Source organism: Rutilus rutilus (genome assembly GCF_951802725.1).
Source record: "Rutilus rutilus genome assembly, chromosome: 25".
Taxonomy (NCBI): domain Eukaryota; kingdom Metazoa; phylum Chordata; class Actinopteri; order Cypriniformes; family Leuciscidae; genus Rutilus; species Rutilus rutilus.
In genome coordinates, this window is record NC_140229.1 from 5,681,617 (window position 1) to 5,703,519 (window position 21,903).

General features: G+C 36.2%; 1 protein-coding gene across 2 annotated transcripts in view; it reads right to left on the minus strand.

Moving 5' to 3' along the window:
- The window catches only part of xrcc4 (X-ray repair complementing defective repair in Chinese hamster cells 4), a 38,745-nt gene that overhangs the window by 15,037 nt on the left and 1,805 nt on the right, over nucleotides 1-21,903 (minus strand). The window contains exons 2-5 of one of the 2 annotated variants that reach the window (XM_084401260.1): nucleotides 15,852-15,994; nucleotides 15,560-15,747; nucleotides 2,916-3,082; nucleotides 151-300 (exon numbers count right to left, since the gene is read on the minus strand). In XM_084401260.1, coding sequence (XP_084257386.1) covers nucleotides 151-300; nucleotides 2,916-3,082; nucleotides 15,560-15,747; nucleotides 15,852-15,994 — 648 coding nt within the window. Of the gene's footprint in view, nucleotides 1-150; nucleotides 301-2,915; nucleotides 3,083-15,559; nucleotides 15,754-15,851; nucleotides 15,995-21,903 lie in introns of both variants that reach the window. The other variant, XM_084401259.1, reaches the window with a different exon arrangement.

Consider the following 21,903-nt stretch of genomic DNA (forward strand, 5'->3'; position numbering starts at 1 on the left):
AGTGATATTCATCAATGTGAGATCATCATGGGATTACCTAAGGAAATGGGCATTTCATAATAAGGGAAGGAAAAAGATGAACTGAAAAAATGCTTGCGATCAAACGCTGCTACATGTTGTATCATAATGAAATTTGGCACACATCTTTACCTCAGTCGATTCTCTTCTATAGATTCTTCTAGCTCTCTGACTCGCTCCTGCAGGGCTCTGAGTTTGGCTTTCTTCTCGTTTAGGACCAGCACAAAGCGACTGTACAGGTCTCTCTCCAACGTCTCCTTTCCCTGGACGTATCTTTCCATCCTGTGGAGAGGGTAAAGACCAACTCACCCAAACAGTCTCCCTGGTCACACAGACATCCGATCGCGTGGAAATGTTTAGTTATGAGAGTGTTTTTATTACTCACGATTTTTTTTTGTGTGTGGTATAAACACTCTATTACTTAATATGGAAAACTTTAAGAGCGTCTTTGAACTCAGACACCTGTGGCAATTGTTTGCTAAGTACACACACACGCCAATAAAGTGCCGTCAGTGTTGGGAAGCAATACTAATTCCCTATAATTCTGGTTTTGGGAGATTTTAGAAAGTGCGGCAGCACAGTCTAGTCAGTGATGTCACTGCTGTTGTTTCTCAGAGAGGAAAGACTGAAGCACATGGGGAACAAGAAAAGAAAGTAAAGACAAGCTTCTCATCAGGTTGGCCCAGGATTCCCTTGTGCGGCGAAATCCACTCATCCTGAATGTGTCATGTGCCCCAAATTAGCCAAATAGACTGTGTTCACATATCTATAGTTCCCTCTTTTAACACTGAGTATCACAGCAAACACAAACTAAAAACCCTCTTGTGTATTCGGACTTCCTTAGTAACGTTTAAAAAAATGCAAACAAGATGGTCTTTCATTCTGAATCATGGGAGATCATGAGAAGGGGAAAGGGAAACACATGAGGAAGATGTAATCATGAACAGGTGAAGGGCTTGTGTAAATCACACTATTGTGTTTGAAATTAGTTTTGGACATAAACAAAAAAAAGGTTGCGGATGTTCCCAGAAACAAAGAAATAAATCGAGAGCATATTCCTCATGTTTTGTAGTCCACTTACAAGATAGTCGAGGTTTCAAGCAACAAAACATCATCATTTAGTTTTAAATAACAGTTTTAAAACGTAAAAATCATTAGAATATATATATATTATTTTTTTTTGTAATTAATTACAGTAAAAAAAATTATGACGTAATACGTGGCGCGTCGCAGACCAGCACAAGACGAACAATTGTGGTTAAAAAGTATAGAAATTTAAAAAAAAAATTCGAAAATGACCGATCGTTTCGCTAGATAAGACCCCATTCCTCAGCTGGGATCGTGCAGAGCCCTTTGAAAATGCATTGATTTGAACTTCAACATTCTGGTTGCCATTAAACTCCATTGTTTAGAGAAAAATCCTGAAATGTTTTCCACAAAAAACTTAATTTCTTTTCCACTGAAGAAAGAAAGACATGGACATCTTGGATGGCATTGGGGTGAGTAAATTATCAGGAAATTTTCATTTTGAGGTGAACTAATCCTTTAATGACAAACAGCAGTGGGTTTGATAGGCTGCTGTCACTTTAAGACCTGCCGCACATGATCCCATTTTCATTTGTGCTTGCGTGGATAAACAAAACGGGCATTTTGGCATAATTTTGTTTGTTTTTGTCCGTGCAAGCGCTGTCTGAAGTGGCTTTCTGTGCGCACGATTCCTGTGTGCGTCACACAGACAGGAGATTCACAGATGCACACCAGCACTGTGTTCTCTTTTGTGTCTCGGCGCACTTGTTTAAAAGCATTTGCATGAATAAGAGCGTGATCGTAATATAACGCTAGCCAAAGCATGACGGGGAAAAAAATAATGCGGAGTAAATTGCGTTAAATATTTTTAACATGTTACACTTAAAAAATGTATTGCATGTGTTAATGCTTTAATTTTGACACACATATGTATATACAGTGCTATGCATAAGTTTAGACACCCATGCTAAAGTTGACTAAAAAGAGGAATAAAAAATCATCTTTTGGAAACTGAACTTAATGCCTTAATTTAAAAAATTAGGAAAAATCCAACCTTTAAGGACACCAATTTTCTTTGTGAATGAATAATGTATCGTAAATAAATAAATGTTCTTCCTTAAAATACAGGGTGCATAAGTTTGGACACCCCTATGTTAAATTCCCATAGAGGCAGGCAGATTTTTATTTTTAAGTATTTCTTTTAATTTTTTTTTTAGGATACTATGCATCCTGATAAAGTTCCCTTGGCCTTTGGAATTAAAATAGCCCCACATCATCACATAGCCTTCACCATACCTAGAGATTGGCATGGGGTACTTTCCATAAGATCATCTCTCAATGCAAATCAAACTAGCTATTAGACTAACTGAAATAAAACCATGCCAATCTCTAGGTATGGTGAAGGCTATGTGATGATGCGGGGCTATTTTAATTCCAAAGGCCAAGGGAACTTTATCAGGATGCATAGTATCCTGGATCCATGAAGTAACTGGCCTTTAAAAATAAAAATCTGCCTGCCTCTATGGGAATTTAACATAGGGGTGTCCAAACTTATGCACCCTGTATTTTAAGGAAGAACATTTATTTATTTACGATACATTATTCATTCACAAAGAAAATTGGTGTCCTTAAAGGTTGGATTTTTCCTAATTTTTTAAATTAAGGCATTAAGTTCAGTTTCCAAAAGATGATTTTTTATTCCTCTTTTTAGTCAACTTTAGTATGGGTGTCTAAACTCATGCATAGCACTGTATATACACATGAGTGAACAGCTCCATTGTACATATAAGTTTCTTTATTCCAAACATCTGTTTTTCCAGTATTGTGAGAGTTAAATGAGTTTGGGAGTATTGATATGGTGTTGGACCTACTCTTTGGTGATGTGTTCCTGTTCTCTCCTCAGCTTCTGGTTCTCCTCAAGCAGGTGCTGGTTTTTGGCCCGTAGACGTGCGCTCTGCTCCAGGCCGTGACTAATGAGCTCCCTTATGACTTCAGTGGACTCAGGCACCGCCTGCAGCTCCACCACGCCGAGCCTGAACTGAGAAATAAAGAGAGAGTGAGATAAATAATAGAAGACCTGAGGAGACACCTGCCCATCAGCTATTAGCATTAGCATCCTGCTTGTAGACACAAGGGAGATTGGCTAAGAGAGAACTGTGCCCACAGACAGACAGATTTATTTGTTGAGTTCGGAGTTGTGATGTACCGCATCACTCCAGACACCTGCTGAAAGTGTACTCGACTTCATCATGCGTTTCTCACTATTCATGACCAGTACATTTCCATTACTTTCTATGGCATTCAGACAATCCTTACTTTTGACTGATTCATTGGAAAAAGAACAACTAAGAACAAATTCACCCAGAAATCAGAACTATAGTAATATCAAGCACATTGAATATTTTAGAAATAATAAAACAGAAATTCCCATGACTTTACAAGGACAGTTGAGATTTTTTTCACTTTTGGTACATTTCCTAAAAAAAGGTACACAAATATACACACCTCTAATAAATAAAATTCCTTTCAGAAAGCAGACAATCGTGCAACATTATATATAATATTTTTTGTATTGAAAATATGTTTATATAATTATATAATATATACATACTATAAATTAATATCAAGTAAATAATACATAAATAAATAATTAAATAGTAATAAATAAGCAAAAAAGAAAAGAAAAAAATTGTCTGAATAAGTAAATAAATTAAATAAATTCATAATTACATAAATAATTAAATTAATTAAAATAAATAAATATGTATATACATGAATTAGCAACAAGTAAATTAATAATTAGAAAATATAAAATGATAAATAAAAAATAAGTATATAAAATAAATTTAAATAATAAAATAAATTTAGAATAAATAATAGAATTAATTAAATGAAAAGTAAAATAAAAAATATTTTTTTTTTTAAAAAAGATTAAGTCATAAAAAATGTATATAAAATATTATAAATATAATTATATAATAATTACTCATAATAATACATAGAATGGGTACATATTCACATCAAAAAAAATTACTTGCAGACAAATTACTGCAAGTAAATATGTATGGCACAGTGCTATTTCATCTATTGCACAGATAAAACCTTAAAGTCAAATGTGGGTGGATAGTGAACATAATGCTTTTGAATTATACAATTGAAGAACGCAATTGACACTATAGAGATTTACTGCCCAACTCTGTCAACCACCTGGACAAACACAGAGACTTCCAGCCAGGACTCTCTCTCCGATAAGACAAGCCGGCCGCTGTGGTGAGAGCCAATGAGCGACAGCGAGTCTCTGATCCTCAAATAGATGAACCGACAGCATACATGAGGGACGGGCGCTCGGCCTCTAGTGTGTGCCAGTCTGTGAATGATAAGGGTGACAAGAGCGCTGAAGATAACAGACCTCACAGAGACCTGATAACACAATGAAGCTTCTGCAGTAAACCTACTGAGACTGTCTCTTAATCAAACGCTTTCGTACTAAAAATGACTCTTGATCTTGACAGCTCTAAGCAAAAGACAGTGGGAACAATCAAGCAAATCTTTATGGCTTTGTTGTGCACGACTCTAGTACTGTATGTGGTCATTAAGCGCACACTTTATCTAAATTGACTTCTAAAGCACTTGCAGGAACAATCATCTTGGAGAAATGGGAAGTTAAGAGTCTTGACTAAAGGCACAATAGGTCATTGATTGTTTGCTTGAGAACATTTCAGGTACCATTTCACACCCCAAAATTAACATTCGTCATTCCATCATTTACTCACCCGAACTCATTCAAAACCTGTAATACTTTCTTTCTTCCACTGAACATTAAAGGAGAAGTTTAGAAGGATTTCCTGGAAGCTCACATACAAATGAAAGCAGATGAGGATGGATGCTGTCAACTTGTCAAGCTCAAAAAAAGGGGGAAAAAAGTATTGTAAAAGTAGTCATTTCTACTCGTGCACTCCTGAAGTCAAAGAAATGATATGAGTGAGGAACAGCTTAAAAGTTACACTTATCAAATCTACCAAAATTTACTACCAAATTGCTTCAGAAGACTTTTAGATTCCAACACACAAGTCATTCGGACTCTTTTTATGGAGTTTTTGTGCATTTTTCCACAGAAGAAAGTGATATGGATTTGGAAAGACATGCATGGGATGAATAAATTCCTCACCATACCACTCAGATTTTTCATTCTACACAGAACGCAAGAGCAAACACCAGCTCTGACGCAACTGTCACATTTACCAAGCAGTAAACCAGAGATCCAACATGGAATCTTTTCCAGCCAGAATCTGACGTACCAGCGAGCAACACTCACACTGAGGCCTTTAAATGATGAGCTAAGAACTTCCACGTCTCAGAGAGATTGTTTGGACAGTTCTGTGTACCGAACCTGGAGAGAACTGATTCATCTGATCTCACATTGAGAAGCCAAACTCTGGAGACACAGATATAAGTTGAAGTGCTATTAAAACTCTTATGACTAAGAAGTGGCGTTATATATATACACACACATATATATATATATATATATATATATATATATATATATATATATATATATATATATATATAAATAAAGAAGCAATTTGTCTAGTTGAATGATATTTTATTTATATCACACAATACATGAGAAGGCAGCCAAACTTTAGAGCTGAAGTCAAGAGTAAACCTTTTTTGTATTAATATTATTCATACAAATAGATAGATTTCACATATTTGACACTCTTTTTCACATATTTGACATTAGCCGCGTTTCCATTACCCTTCAAATTGCGCAAATTGAAATTGCGAATTGAAAATACGCCCAATGGAAACACGTCATTTTCGCGAAAACTCCCATTTTATCGCAAAAAAGTTTTTCCGCTCGCGTGAGGTGGTTTTTCAGGCAATTCGAAAAAGCAATATTTCGCAAAACTGCAATGGAAGCAGTTTTTGCGCATTTACAGGTCACCTGACGTAGATGACGCGGTATGTTTGGACAGAATACGAGACAGAGTTCTTTATTAAATTCATATAAGACAAAAGAATTACAGGAATAATGGATTCTAAACCTCAAATAAATGCCACAATCAAGACCTTGAAGCAGAACTGAGGGAGAAACACCTCATATGTGCCGCTCACAAGTATAATAAGGGTCGTTCCTTACCATTAATGCTTGGAAAACACACATACATCTCCTTCGATTAATAATAATGGCTAGTGCAGTGGCTGGGATATAGTACATAATCCTACCAACGTCCGTTGCCATGGTTTTTGGAATGATTTTTACTTATTGCAAGAGGAAAAAATTAAGTTTTAGTCGCATAACATTGGTTAATGGAAACGCCGTCAATTCGCAATCGTTTTTTGTTGACATTTAGAAGAGAAAAAAAAAAAAAAAGCAAAAGTTTTGTGCAAATCTGTAATGGAAACGTGCCAATTGTTGCAGCTCCTCTCTTTCCAGTCTGTCAGTAACGCTCTGTTTAGTTCCTGTTTTTATGAAGCCCCTCCTTCTGAAAAGATCAGTGTACTCTGATTGGTTGGCTTTTTTTTTGCGTATGCCTTGGGCGGGAATTATTTTAATGCGTAATATTGTGACGCGTTCGTTCCTGGAGAAAACTCAAGACTACAATCAAGGTGTTTCAGGGAATTGAAAAAGGCTGGAAAAGAAGCAAAGTAGAACACACCCCCTTCAAATGAGGAATACTGCTGGGTTTGATGACGGACGTGAGGTAAACATGACCGTAATCCAGCGGAGTTAAGGAAACGAAACGTTCCCCCAAAAGAGTGACTAAGAGTGACCTCTCAACAGAGCCAGCTTTGTTTCTGAACATGGCTGGATGGTCTGGAAAGTATTAGACGGTTTCATCTCTGCAATCAGTCAAGTGGCCGGCAGAACCCAGAGCAGATGCCATCATATCCCCGCGAGGACGCTGGGAACCGATCTCCGTTTGTCCCTGTGGGAACACTCGTTTTCTAGGTGCCACAAACGCACTACCACACACAGAGCGCTGCGGACCTCCCAAAGTTTCACATACAAAAGTCACATGAAAATGTTGAAAATGTGCATCACTCAACTTCCAGTGAAACTATGAGCAAAGACGGCTTTGCAGGGCACTTTTAGGTCAGCAGTAGATAAAATAGAGATTTCATATTTCATATTTGAATGCCATATATTAAATTGCACATTAATATATCAGGGGTGTTTCCTCAGAGGAGGCAAGGGTGGCAGTGCCTCCTCAAAGAATTGGATGAGAAAATAATGAAAACAAAAATAAAAAAAAAGCTCAAATGTTACAAAATATGACATTAAAAAGTGTACGAATCACTCATTTCTCTAACGTAACACTGTCCAACAGCGACACCTGCAGGTAAATTTAGGGTCGGATCACACACTTTTTTTGCACAAAAAAAGTGCAAGGTCTAGAAACACGTTTTTTAAAAAAGGTTTAACTAATTTTAACTTGAGCATCGCATTTTAAGAATGCAGTGTCATGCGGTAAGGATGCAAAAGATGCGAGCGCAACTGTTAAAGACGTCCGTCTAGTGTGTGTTTATATTGAAAAACAAAGGAAAAGTAGGGCGGAATGGAAAAACGCGCTCTGTGTGAATGGCTAAAGCGTGCGGTGGGTTTAGTGGGGGGTAATTGAGAATGAATGGGGGAAAGTCCTAGCCTGACGTCGTCATACTCAGATTCTAGTCAGAATGTGACTTCCTGACCTAAAAATGTTGTGGGCGGGGCTGAGTTCGGCTGGCATCCACATAGATATCATATAAAGGCTAGATGTCTCGTCCGCGCTGCTGGCCAATGGAGCTCGACATCCGCACACGGCGGCCATCTTAAGACAGGGTGCTCGCTCACTCATAACATGGTGCATGTACTTTTAAATAACCATAACTTGCTCAATTTTCTACCGATTTTCAAACGGTTTGGTTTGTTATAAACGTCAGAGATGTAGCTATTATACTGCATACATATGAATAATTATGTTCAAAATGTTTAAGCATTCAGAATTATAGCCACGTTAATAACGTTTGTAAGAAACCAAACCGTTTGTAAATCCGTCCAGATTTCAGCGAGATAGGAGGATTTGTGTGCGTGCTGCTCACTCACCTTAATTCACAGAGCCCTGTCCTAAGATGGCCGCCGGTGATGCCGGAAGTGACTCCGCCTTAAGACATCTAGCCTTTATATGATATCTATGGGCATCCAGGCTAGGAAAGTCCCTCCCATTGCGCTGTTATTGGATATGATTGGTTATGATTGGATACGATTGGTTCGTGTGATAAATCCCGCCTCTTGTTTTCGTGCGTGATCGAGAATGAACAAAATGATGGCGTTGGTGGGAAAACTAATTAAAAAGTAAGTAAACAACTCAGCTACTTAGATATCACCGCTTTATGTCTTGCCAAAATCAATAAATGAAATGAAATGGCCTGAAAACATGATACCTGTGGGGGTTTTCAGTGCTCAATCAGCTCGGTGAAGTTAAAGCTACATCTCCGTGTCTGTGACCAGTGTTTACCGAGATTGATGACTGATGATCCGAAAATAAACTGACTATTAAAAAGGACAGCTGAACATCAGTTCACTGCAAAAAAAAATTCTAACCTCCCCAACTCAAAATTTTCTAGTGACTGGTCACGTCTAAATTTTACAATTGGCCCAAGTGAAATTCTGTAAATTATAAAATTAAATTTACAGAATTTCACTTGGGCCAATTGAAAAAATTAGATGTGACCAGTCACTAGAAAATTTTGAGTTGGGGAGGTTAGAATTGTTCACAAATAAAATATATTGTTTAAATTGTTACTGTCTTTAGTTATTATTTTGGAAAAAATGTCAAAGTATGTATAGTGAAATTAAATTCTTTTAAATACCCGTACATACTAATCATCATACTATATAATACATACTCTATTATCAAGAAATGGACTAATAAACATAACACGTGTATAGCCTACACTTTTTATTTGTAAGCAATTCTCAACGGTGTCACTCTGAAGAGAACCGTTTACTTGATGACGGCTCAGTTTAAACACATCCACATGTGTTGGATAAGAGTTTGTGTAGCCCAGCTCAGGGATGCAGAGCATCAGTGTCAAGCTAGTTTACAGCTGTGATCTTCCACGCGCTGCCAGGAGCGCTTCCACATGTGCCACAAAAAGACTCGCTTCAGCGTCAACACATGAGAAGTGCTAAACAATTAACAGCGAAGGAAACAAGAGCAAAAAAAAAAAAAAAAAACAGTCCCCCTTAACGTGGGTCTGATAACAATTACAGCATTTACAAAGATGTGGAGGCATTGAGACCCAGCCCATGGAAACATTTAAAATCCCTCATGTTTGCTGTTTACTTGCTGGATTATTTGAGTAAACCGGATCATATCATTTTTAATTTGGCACTAGTATCTGTCTGAGAAACCATGAGAAACTCCAAAAATCAAATACTTCAGTACAGATGCAAGCATTTAAGCACATGGTTGTTCCAATTTAAACCAATCAGAACCTTATTTCCTCACCAACCTCACCTCATGCCACCTCGGAGCGGCCGTGTGCCCTATCACGGCACGATAAGAGCTACAGGACCAACTCCGTTAGGAAAATGTGCTCCTGGCAGCGGCCATGGGAACTGATGTTCTTTCATCAAAGCGTTTACATCACTGCACATCTGTTTTTAACCGAAAAAGGCAATGTTTTGTAATAAATTTCTATAACACTAATAAACCGAATTTTTTGATAAATTATAAAAAGGCAATATACAAATATATTATATAAGCTAATTATGTTGTGTATTAGTAATTATACAGCTATGTTGTTGTTATACATCTCATTAAAATGATTTCTGAAGGATCATGTGACACTGAAGACTGGAGGAATGATGCTGAAAATTCAGCTTTGCATCACAAGAATAAATGATTCTTTACAGTAAACAGTTATCTTAAATTGTAATAATATTTCACAATATTACTGTATTTTTGATCAAATAAATACAGCCTTGGTGAGCATAAGAGAATTCTTTAAAAAATATATTTTATTATCTTGATTACTTCATCTTGATTATTCCAAACAGTGTGTATGTTTTGTAGTAACTTTCTTTAACACTAATAAACATTATTTTTATAAATTATTCTAAAATATATTTATTTTATATATATATATATATATATATATATATATATATATATATATATATATATATATATATATATATATATATATATATATATATATATATTTTTTTTTTTTTTTTTATACACACTATAAAAAAAAAATGGTTACCATTTTTAATCATCTGCATAGTTATATATGTCTTATAGTAATGAGCTTGTGATTTTGACTACAATGATTTTTGTACCATATTTGCAGCTTATTTTTCATAAATGGTCAGAGTGTAGATTTGGTTGTTATTGTTAAAGTCTAGAATATTTCATATTGTGTATAGTATATTGAACTCTTTAAAAAGAGTGATAAAAACAATTTACCATGATATGGCCCTTTAATGATTTATTATAGACATTTACCATATTTCTTTTCCAATTTTGGCCAACCATAAGTGAAATGTGTAATATCCTTTTGACATTGTAGGAATACCACTATGTCATCACGACGTGCGACCTCGGCCGTTCAAGAAAATGCCTGTTTGTATTTCGGCCCACCGGTAAGGAACATCTGTGAAGGAGTAATACATGCTTTAGGAAACAGAAGTCAGGGTAAGTCTTTAGAGGGTTACTGTAATGAAAGTGCCGTCTTCAAACGCTTGTGTCAGAGCTGTCCTGGCAGGCCAAACACCTGCTTTCCCAAACCTGAACATTTGCACAGGACTCTTTAAGGGTTTTCTATCAGCTGTTGCACTGAAGAACACTGCAGCTGTGTCTTACCACCACACTGGAAGCTTGAAGAAAACCACAAACAAATAACAGTCTGTCGTTACATAGAAAGTAACTTCCCTTCAGGAGCAACAAGCTGCAAGATTTGACGGATCATTCATGTCTGAAGTACAAAAAAGTTGAATACTTATATTAGGGGTTTGCTCGCCTTAGTCTTGCTTGCGCAGCTTAGCTCGCCTTTACGGCTAAAAATAAAAACTTGGTTGATGACTTTTAAAAGCACCGCCATGATAAAAGCTGTTCGATATGGTCATATTTAATATCAAACAGAACGCTTGTGTCTCAGCAGTCCATTAATTACCTCAAATATTTACTAAAACCTAACACTGGCACAATAACACTGAGCGCTGGTCCAGATTTTTAAGGCGTACTTGGAGCCAAGGAAGCCGAGAACCGTCAAATGTCCAAAACAGCTTTACTCAAGAGCATAATAATGGATAAACTATAGCGTGGGAGCTCAGACATGCTTGTGGGAAGCTACAGAAGCCCTAAACACACTCAAAAGTCAAGAAAAGGACAGCTGGGGCTTTCTGTTAGCCTAATTCATAACCACAGTTCAGTGCACCTAAACATAATACACCTTAGCTCGAAGGTTTGGGTGTTTAATGTTAATGTTTTTAAAGACCTTTTGATCAGTAAAAATATTATTACAATTGAAAATAACTGTAATATATTTCAAAACGTAATTTATTCCTGTGATTCAAAGCTGAATTTTCAGCATCATTTCTCCAGTCTCCAGTGTCACATGATCCTCAGAAATGCTGATAATATGAGCAGCTGCTTAATATTTTAGTGGAAATCACGATACAGTTCAGGATTCGCAGATGAATAGAAAGATCGAAAGAACAGCATTTATTTGATAAAGATTTTTTGTGTCACTTTTGTAACAATAATACTGCTGTCATTTCCACAGGTTGTTATAATATTAAGCAATATTCAATGTCACATAAGTCCACACAAATGTCAACAAGCAACCTAATGACGACTCTCTCACACAAAATTACGCATTTGGCCAAACTTCCCTCTCCTGCCGAGAGTCAGTTTCCCTTTTCCCAAATAGACACTTGCCATTTCCATTAGTCACCTCTGCTGTGACAGCAAAAACGAAAAAGAAAAGAGAAATAACAATGTTGAAAATTACATGATTACGTCTGTCGAGTTGAGCAATAGGATGTTAGTGAAAATTAAGAAAATAACAGATAATTTAACAATTTTACCAGATTTTCAAGCCTACAAAACAACTTAAACTACACTCTTTATCCATACGTTTTTAACTGGAGGATCACGACCCAAAAATGGGCCACAAGTCTGTTCTGAGAGGGACAGGACAGAAATACCATTTAGCCATCAAAATTCAGGAGACATTTACATTTTCCAACACAGTCTATTTCATTATCATTTTTATCAAAATAATTTCCATATTGTTGTGCTTTTGCTCCGGCCTTCATTCAGTTGATCAAAGTGACAGTAAAGACACTGATGTTCCAAAAAAATTCTAATTCAAATAAATGCTGTTCTTTTGAACTTTCTATTCATTAATGAATCCAAAACACTTTTGCAGTTTCCATAAAAAATATTAAGCAGCACAACTGTTTTCATCATTGATAATAATAATAAGAAATGTTTCTTGATATTAGAATGATTTCTGAAGGATCATGTGAAAGACTGGAGTAATGATGCTGAAAATTCAGCTTTGCATAAATTACATTTTAAAATACCTAACTTTTTTATAAATTGTTTTATTTTGCATAGTCATAATGTTTCCCAAAATCACTGTTTTTACTGTGTTTTTACCAAATAAATGCAGACTTTGTGAACTTTTGTGAAACTTACCAACCCCAAAAGTTTGAACAGTAGCGTATAAGAAATGTAAGGAAATGGCGTGTAGATGCTGTAGAAAAGGATAAAGTGCAAATGACCATTTATTTACTGCCAAATGAATGTGAATGGCCAGGGCGTTAGGGTTTTTGATAAATCTATGATATTTGTCTGTGATCTATGAAATCTGTCTATGATATTTGTCTATCAGGGCTCCAGACTACCATTTGAGAGCAGTATACTGGTGCCGCTAAGTTCTACAGATGGTGGCGCCAGCACCTGATTTGGTGGCGCTGGGGGGATTTTTAATCATAAAGGTAATTTAATAATAAAATGACTATTATTTTGCATTAATAAGTGCAGTAACTTTTAATATTACGTTTATTACCACATTTGACAGTAGCACTGAGCTTGAGTTGAGATGCAGATAAAAATGAACTTTTATTAACAACGGTAACATGTAAAAACCTAATTTTCATTTAGGGAAATGTAATTTTTTTTTTGATCACATTAAAAATAACATTTAAATTGGATGCTTAAAAAAAGCATTAAAAAATGCTTGAATGTCACTCTCAAAAGGTTGTATGAACCCTGAAATGAATAATGTAAAACCATTCGACTATTTCTTCCACAATAGCATGGCTACAGTTAGCGTTGCAATGTTAAATCCACGGTGAATGTTTGTGATTTGTCGATTGAAAAGCCTTCTATAACCTGTTTACTCATAGCACAGTGTTTCTCCTGGTTTCCATGTCAGCGCTGTATGTAATGTAATGGTATGATATCATATCTATGGTTTATTAGGGAAGAATTTTGCACCGAATTTGAATGCTTCTCACTAGATCTAGCAGCAATATTATTATTAATGCTGCGAATTGAAATGTCTGATTACATGATCAAGATCGGCCCGCAAGTAAACCTGTTATGAGCTTGCGCTGGTCTGACTGTGCTGATAAATGGTCTGCGCAGCTCAAACGAGAAGCGCGGTTTCGTTCCACTTTCATTTCGTTTTGATGTTTTTCATATGCAACAGAAATGGCAGCACTTATCAGTTGGGCAACGTGGTGGTGGCACGAGTGTGACCTCTAACAAAATGGTGTCGCACCGGCAAGAAAAGAGGTCACAGTCTGGAGCCCTGTTGTTACGTACGTGTACGTATTTAGAGTGTTGTAATAGGGAAATATGGGTAGTTTGTTGTTGTTGTTGTGTGTGGGTGTGTGTGTGTGTGTTTCAGATACTCATTGGATCAATCTACAGCCTGTCAGTTTTCCTGAAGGATGATGATATATCCATATATATATATATAGCGCATCTGTCCATCTCCAATACTACTTGAAAACATCTCATGTTAAAGAGGCTCGAACTTAATCCATTAATAATGAGCATGCAAAATTGGCTTCAATGTAAGACAGGTCTGAATTCGAAACGAGACGTTCAGAGTGAAGGAATTCTCTCCTGAGACCCGTTTTAGACAAAGCAAACCTTATGTCAGATTCATCTTTCTCCAGGCTTCAGTAATTATGCCGCACAATTGCACTACAAACAGACCGTTTCTGCTACATTCACACTACACAGATGGAAATGATGGATACATTTAACATTAACAAATGCAGTAGAGTGAAAAAAAACATACTTGGATCCGGTTGGTGATCTATGTATTGACGTTAGAGTTTAGCGAATACTTCCCAGACACTGGAGTTCTTGGCACCCTTGAGCTTGGCAAGAGATCAAACGAGGGGAACCTCCTTTAAAGCTCGACATAAAGAGCAGTAGTTCTCTGGGAATGGTTAAGTGTTGAGAGTGATTTTGGCCAATCACGAGTGCAGTAGAGCCTCAAGCAAGCTGAGATCGCGCAGTGCTTCCCTCATTCATGAAACAGATGTGTTCCCATAGAGGAACGAGACCGATGGAGGAGAGGGACGTAGGAATGAACGAACGAACGGACGGACAAGAGCATGAACAAGCAAAAGAATGAAAATTTGATGGACAGAATCAGAACAGACAGATTCAACAGATGTGTTCATGAAGATGAACAAGACCAATGGTCGAGACAAAGTAATGAATGAACGAACAAATGAATGAACGAGAGAACGAACAAGCAACAAACAAACAAAAAAAGTGATCAAACAATGATTTGTGCATCTCATATTTATGTATAAAAATATCTATCTATCTATCTATCTATCTATCTATCTATCTATCTATCTATCTATCCATTTCCATCTATCTATCTATATATCTATCTATCTATCTATCTATCTATTTATCCATCCATCCATCCATCCATCCAAAATTAGAAATAAATAAAATTTAAAAAATACATATAAATGTTTTTGATATAGATGGAGATGGATAGATGGATGGATAGATAGATAGACATATATTTTATACATAAATATGAGATGCACAAATTGTTAAATCATTGTTTGATCACTTTTTTTGTTTGTTGCTTGTTCGATCTATCATGGATGGATGGATGGATGGATGGATGGATGGATGGATGGATGGATGGACATTGAGAAAAAGTTACCTCAAATAAAAAGCTCTTACCAGCCAATAAGTAAATAAGTATTTTACTTTATTTTTATTCAGAAATATACTTTTATCTCTATTGCAATGGAATTATTTCACTTTTGTGACTTTGTGTCATATACTGGATTTCGCTCCGCATTTATTATATTGGGGAATATTTTAATCAAAAGTCCGGCCAACTTTTTGCATTTGCTTCTCCGTTCTGCGAGTGTTCATTTTGAACCCTGTCTGCACACTGGGCAAGCGCGTGTCAATCAGTGAGACTATTACATCACTCTGTCCTGCGTGCCACTCACCGAGATGTCGTTCTGCACCTTCTCATAAGACAGCTGCAGCCGGGGGCTTCTGGGTATCTCAGGTGTCAGCTGGAAGTTGTACTCCCCCTCTGCAGCCGGGCCCTCTCCGGTCAAAGCCAGGTGCAGGTCACCAACATACCGCTCTCGCTCCAGCTCCATCTCCTGAGCTTCACGGGACACGTCCTCCTCTGAAACTAACCAATCAACCCCAACAAAGGGGCATGTGGTTTGAAACCAAAAGCAGTTTCGAAAGATGTCGATGTCATTTAAATGTGATCATTTGACTTCCTACCTTCACCACTCCACGCAGAGACGCCATCGGACAGAAGGATTATGAAGCCGGATCCGAGATCCTCAGCCCACTCTAGCTTGAGAAAGAAAATGCGATGAGGCTCAGAGGAAATGGAGATCTGACGCACGCTAGTGCTACGACACCTGCAGAAAACATGACCATAATAACATCACACAGAGCTGAAACACAAAAACAATTATGACAGTACATAACATTCATTACATCTGTGAAAATGAACAGACAAAATTTAACAACTTCAAAAGTATCTGCATCTGCTACAAATAAGTATATTGTTTAAAATGTATGGTTAATTTATATATATATATATATATATATATATATATATATATATATATATATATATATATATATATATATATATATTATTTAACTATACTGTATAATAATCATAATAATATATTATAATTAATTTTGAAAATATAATTATAGAATTACTTATCTTTGTAAATTAATAATTATAAATTACATTTTTATTATAATTATAGAATTAAAACATTTTATATAAAAAAGAATAAACAATATATATTCTACTAATATCTGTATTGCAATGAAATTATTTAACTTTTGTAACTGTGTCACACACTGGATTTCCCTCTGCTTTTATTATATTGGAGGAAAAAGTATACTAGATAAACTTTTGACGTGAAATTTAGATTTAAATGTAGATTAAGTTGTTGCTCGTGTAAGACTGGAAAAACTGGAAGCACTGGAAGAGAGGGCAACTCTCTGAGAAAACAAAGGAAATTAACATCTGAACTCTCTTGCTATATTAACATCCCCATTCGAGACACGATCACACTTGAGTTGATCACCTCCCAATTTACAATTCTCTCCCTTCCCCCATCTCGTCTCTCTATCATGCTGAGATCCCCTGAAATTCACCCAAAGATCTATATGGTTTAATGTGAACAATTATCATACAACACTATACATGTCTGGTATCATTTGAAATGTCTCATTGTGACTGGTACAAAGGTCTCATCGCCAAAGTAGTAAACCAAAAGGTAATAAAGTGTTTAAGAGTTTAGAGATATCTTGCTTACAGAGAAGGGTGGGTCTTTCATGCAAATGACATCCTGTCCTCAAAAAGGTGTAAACTCTGGAGGCCGTGATTAATGCAAATTCCCATTGTTAGCACATGTTTAGGTTTCTTTCTTGGTCTGAGTATATAAAGAAATTAATTAAGAGGCTTAGGGTGGTTTGTAGCTCAAATCAGCCTGTGATGCTGAATGTGCTCAAGACACTCAGCAGCATCATGTATTTTCTAATGTCAGGTTCACATCTTTTCTCTTTATTCCAGCAATTTGCCATGATACATTTACCTGACATAAAAAATTGTTACATTTGGATTTATTCTGACTTACTCTGAAATGATTAACTTTAGTAGATTACGTTGTATCCATTGTTACCGCAAATCTGCGCCAGATTAGTGACGGACTAGAGTCCAGTTTTGAGTGGATCATAGAGCTCACCAACTGCGATTTTAGAGTTCTGGTTAATATTTGGCACTAGATCAAGTGTACTTGGGATGTAAAGACAAAAAAGGGAACTTCCGTTTAGGACAGCAAAATGTTGCTCGACCAACCTAAATAGGGTGAGTCTTACCTATGTTTAATGTAATGTTACTCTAGTTAAGTGTATGTGGGAAACCACGGCATGACCAAACCAAAGCTAGAAGTAATGTTGGTCGGCTTATATCTGTAGTAGTGGTCATGACCTCTGACTAAAGAAAACATTACTTTAATTCCAGTGTATACAACCAAGGTGGCTATACAAAATATCTTAGATAGAGTACGCATGAATGCGACCGTCTAAGATATTAGCCAATTACCTCTGTTTAAGTGACCGTGTTGTGATCGTGGGCCGACATAATATGAGCGGCCGGTGTGAGAACCCTGTGAGTAAAGAGTTAAATAGAATAATCCAATGTGCTGCTAAACTATTATATAAATGACCAATAACATAATCGGCATATATATTGAGGAACTGCAATTTCTCGTAGTTTAAGTCAAATTATAAGAATTATGCCAATTAGTGATTGGTCATTTATATAATAGTTTAGCAGCACATTGGATTATTCTATTTAACAGTTTTTTTGTACATATATTGTACATATTAATTAAAAAAATATCAGTATAGTCACAGACTGAATCTGCAGTACTGAGTTCTTGTGAAAAACCTATTTAGGTAAAAAGTGTGTAAGATTTTGAAAGTACAATACTCTTGATAGAAGCTAAAAACTTGAATAAATTAGTCAAAAAATGACCACGCAAAGGTCAGAAAACGTGTCGAACTCTCTGCAAAATCCATTGAATGCCTATTGCCTAGTCACCGGCCAAACCTGCTTTCTAGATACTGGTCGGCCATTACCAGATGGATGCAGACCTTACAGCAGTCAGCAATATCCAGAGAGTGATGTGTGAGAAACATCTGACCTCTCAGGTCAGAGCTGACAATGTGCAGCGGCGAGGGGAAAGGTGAAGGACAACATGCAGTATATCTGTGTTGACTGCCTTTAGCTTGCTTGTCAAACTGATAATCAATGTGTTCAAAACCCTGAGTGAACAGTCTACATCTGTTTCCCTCCCGTCACACATCACTAACCAAATTGTTGCTATTTTTGACGTGACTTTTGGCCAATGTAAAGGAACAGCGGGGGTCGTTGACTCGCCGTATCTGAAGAACCAAGGGAACAGGACAGCCATTCATTAGCTACAGTAACATCTGCACAGAGGTGATTTTTCGTCCTCGGTAATGACAGATGCAGCCTATAAGAATATGAGAAGGCGGCTTTGACAAATAAGACAAAGAATTCTCTTAAGATGTGGCTGAGAAGCCAAGACGGGGTCAGGGTGGAACGTTCGGACGTGGCTCGGTTCTCAAGAAGTTCAGTCTGATTACCCAAACATTTATCCACAGCCCTGTTTCATCCAAACAAAAAAAGTTTTATGTGCCATATTCCCAACATGCGAGTGACTATGGCTGCGTGACTCGGCCACTATCTTTCCCGCGGCGTCTGGCTGGCCTGGGTAATGGTGGATGAGAGAAAGCTGTTCTTCTAGAAGGTGGTGAAGCAGATCTCAAGTCACTTTCCATACATAGGATTTGGGAATGAGAGAAGATAAGGAATTAGGTGGGGGCCATCGTGATAACGGAAGAAGAGAACGCAAAACAATGCATGTCACTATACAAAGCTATGTTTCCATCCAAAGTTGCGAATTTGACTTTGAAATATCACATAAAACATCATTTCCATCCCATGTGTTCAAATCCTGGGAAATTGGTACAAAATATCTGTAATAAAAATAGAAGTTTCTGCAATTGAGGAAGCCACTGTGGTTCTTTTAACCTCATCGTAAATACTGTCATGTTATTTTTTTGTGTACAGAGGCGGATGCCTGCTGTTTGGGAAGACAATCGTGCGAGACGGTTCTGGGAGGAATTATCCCCGACCATTTTGATGACAGACTTTGTCCCAGGCATTTCAGAATGATCAAATCAACATTCGAGATGCGGTGCGATGAAATTGTCCGGTGGTTAGTCCAGTTATGCTGTCCCACTTTTCTGATCACATGATCTGTTGAGGCAGTCACATGACTTTTTTGTTGCGCATCAAGGGTAAACATGCGTCGATCATAGTTTATGCTAATGTCTTTTTTTCCTGATAAAAAAATGATCTGCCTCAACTGAGCGCATATGTGTTTTATGCACATTTTTGGAATTTATGCACATCTTGGCATTTCCATCCAGCGTTTATTTATGCACTATCCCAAAAATCGCATAAAAATAGGTGGATGAAAACCTAGTCCAGCTGTTAGAGTATATTCTTGGGTTGCTGCTGGCTTTGTGAGAGAATAATTATGGAAATACAGTCACACTCTAAAAAATGCTGGGTTACTTGACCCAAGGTACATTTTTAAACCCATGGTTGAGTTTGTCCATGTTTGACCCAAACATGGGTTGAAATAACCCAGCATTTTTTAGAGTGTGCCGTTCAAAAGTTTGAGGTTGGTAAGATTTTTAAAATGTTAACATGCTCACCAAGGATGCACTTATTTCACCAAAAACACAGTAAAACAAGTAATATTGTGGAAATATTATTACAATAGTTACAAACATATTTTAAAATGTATTCCTGCGATGCAAAGCTGAATTTTCAGCATCATTATTCAGTGTCATCCTTCAGAAATCATTCTAATATGCTGATTTACTGCTCAAGAAACATTTATTGTTATAGTAAATGTCGAAAACAGTTGTGCTGCTTAATAATTTTGAATACAAACCTATTCTATTTTTTTTTGTTGTTCAAAATTCTTTGATGAATAGAAAGTTCATAAGAACAGCATTTGTTTGAAATGCCTGTAAGCCTGTACTATTTTAAAATGGACAAAAACAAAAACTTATAATCATGAAGGTCTGGGTCAAACTCACTACCAGTCATAAGAGATTATTGGTTTCTTAATAATATATGTGAGAGCTTGTGAACGACACTGACTGAGGTGTAATTAAGAAACATTCCGCTCTAAAGCGCTCCATCACAGATGGTCACGAGTAACTCAACAAAACCCTCTTGTCTAAACAAGACTGACATTCTACACTGACAATCTCTTCTTATGAAATATGCACAAAAATTTTTTTACTGTCTCTTCTGTCCTGCACAGCTGTGGAAGCTAAATGAAGTATCTCAAGAGTGAAAATCATGAAGAAATATCTGGGTTTCACCCAAAAATCGAAATAAAAAAATATATAAGATTATTAATAATATTATTTAAAAATTATTAAACATATTTTTTTCTTCTTTGAGAAATTATTATAAAAGCAATTTAATTAAACACAGTTTACCTGCAAATTATAATAAGTGTAATATGGGGGAAAAAAGTAAATTTTTAATCACTGCATTACATAAATGTTTCCTTTAAATCACTGCAAATTAAATTAATCAAATACTACCATGATGTATAAATGCATTAAATTTAAATCACATTATATTTGCATTACAGTAAAAAATGATATATTTTTTTTAATTACAGTACTGAGAACATGTTTAGCTGTCATGAAAATAATGTCACAAACAAATTATACTATGAATTTCGTAAATGTTCTTTTGATTTTAACGAGAAATATGAGCCAAACCTTGACTTTAAAGGTTTCATGAGACCAAAAAAAATAATAATAATAATCTGCACACCACATTTTGCATATTACTGATTTTTTTTTTTTTTCTGCATCTGAGCAACATGTTCTCAATGTATCCACCCATGAATAGAGATATTCATAGGCCACCAAAAGCTAAGGATTTATGGCTTGCTGAATTGAGCACTATCTCCTGATCCCAAAAGTCATCAGCGGTCAGATGCAAAACACAATGAATCAATTCTCCAAGTCTTTTTTTTAAAGGGAAAAGTCCCACAATTTAAAAAAAAATGAAAAATGGAAAAATGCTAATCCTCAATGAAAAAAGAGACTGTTGAAACCAATGGCTTGTGTTTTGTACGTCCATACACACACTTTTAGACTGAGAGCATGACTGGAAAAGGAAATAGTCAGTCAATTCTGTAACAAGAGCCTGTGTGTTCAGACGGGTGTGATGATAGTCATCACAGACCGCAAAAACCTCAGCTACTTAAACATGAATACATTTCTGAAAATGTCTTTGCACAAAAGATAAAAACCTCAGCTTCTGACAAAAATGATGTCATTTCATAATAAATAAATGGCTGCAAACATTTATATAAGTGCTTGTCAAAAGGATTAAAAGATTATACTACATCCCAATTTGTGTTTATGGATCATTCCATGTCAAATCGATCACCGTCGGCATATAATGCAACAATCATTGCTAAAATAAACAGATTTTATTAATAGACCTAAAAAATAATAATAATGATGCTGTCATCTTTTTAAAGTCATTTTTACCCCCATATAATTTGGCTCCAAATCTCAGGTGAAAATTGTCAATTTGACCCCCCTCTACAAAATAGTGGATTCAGTAAATAAACATCCATGCCATTTAATATTTTAATATTAAGAT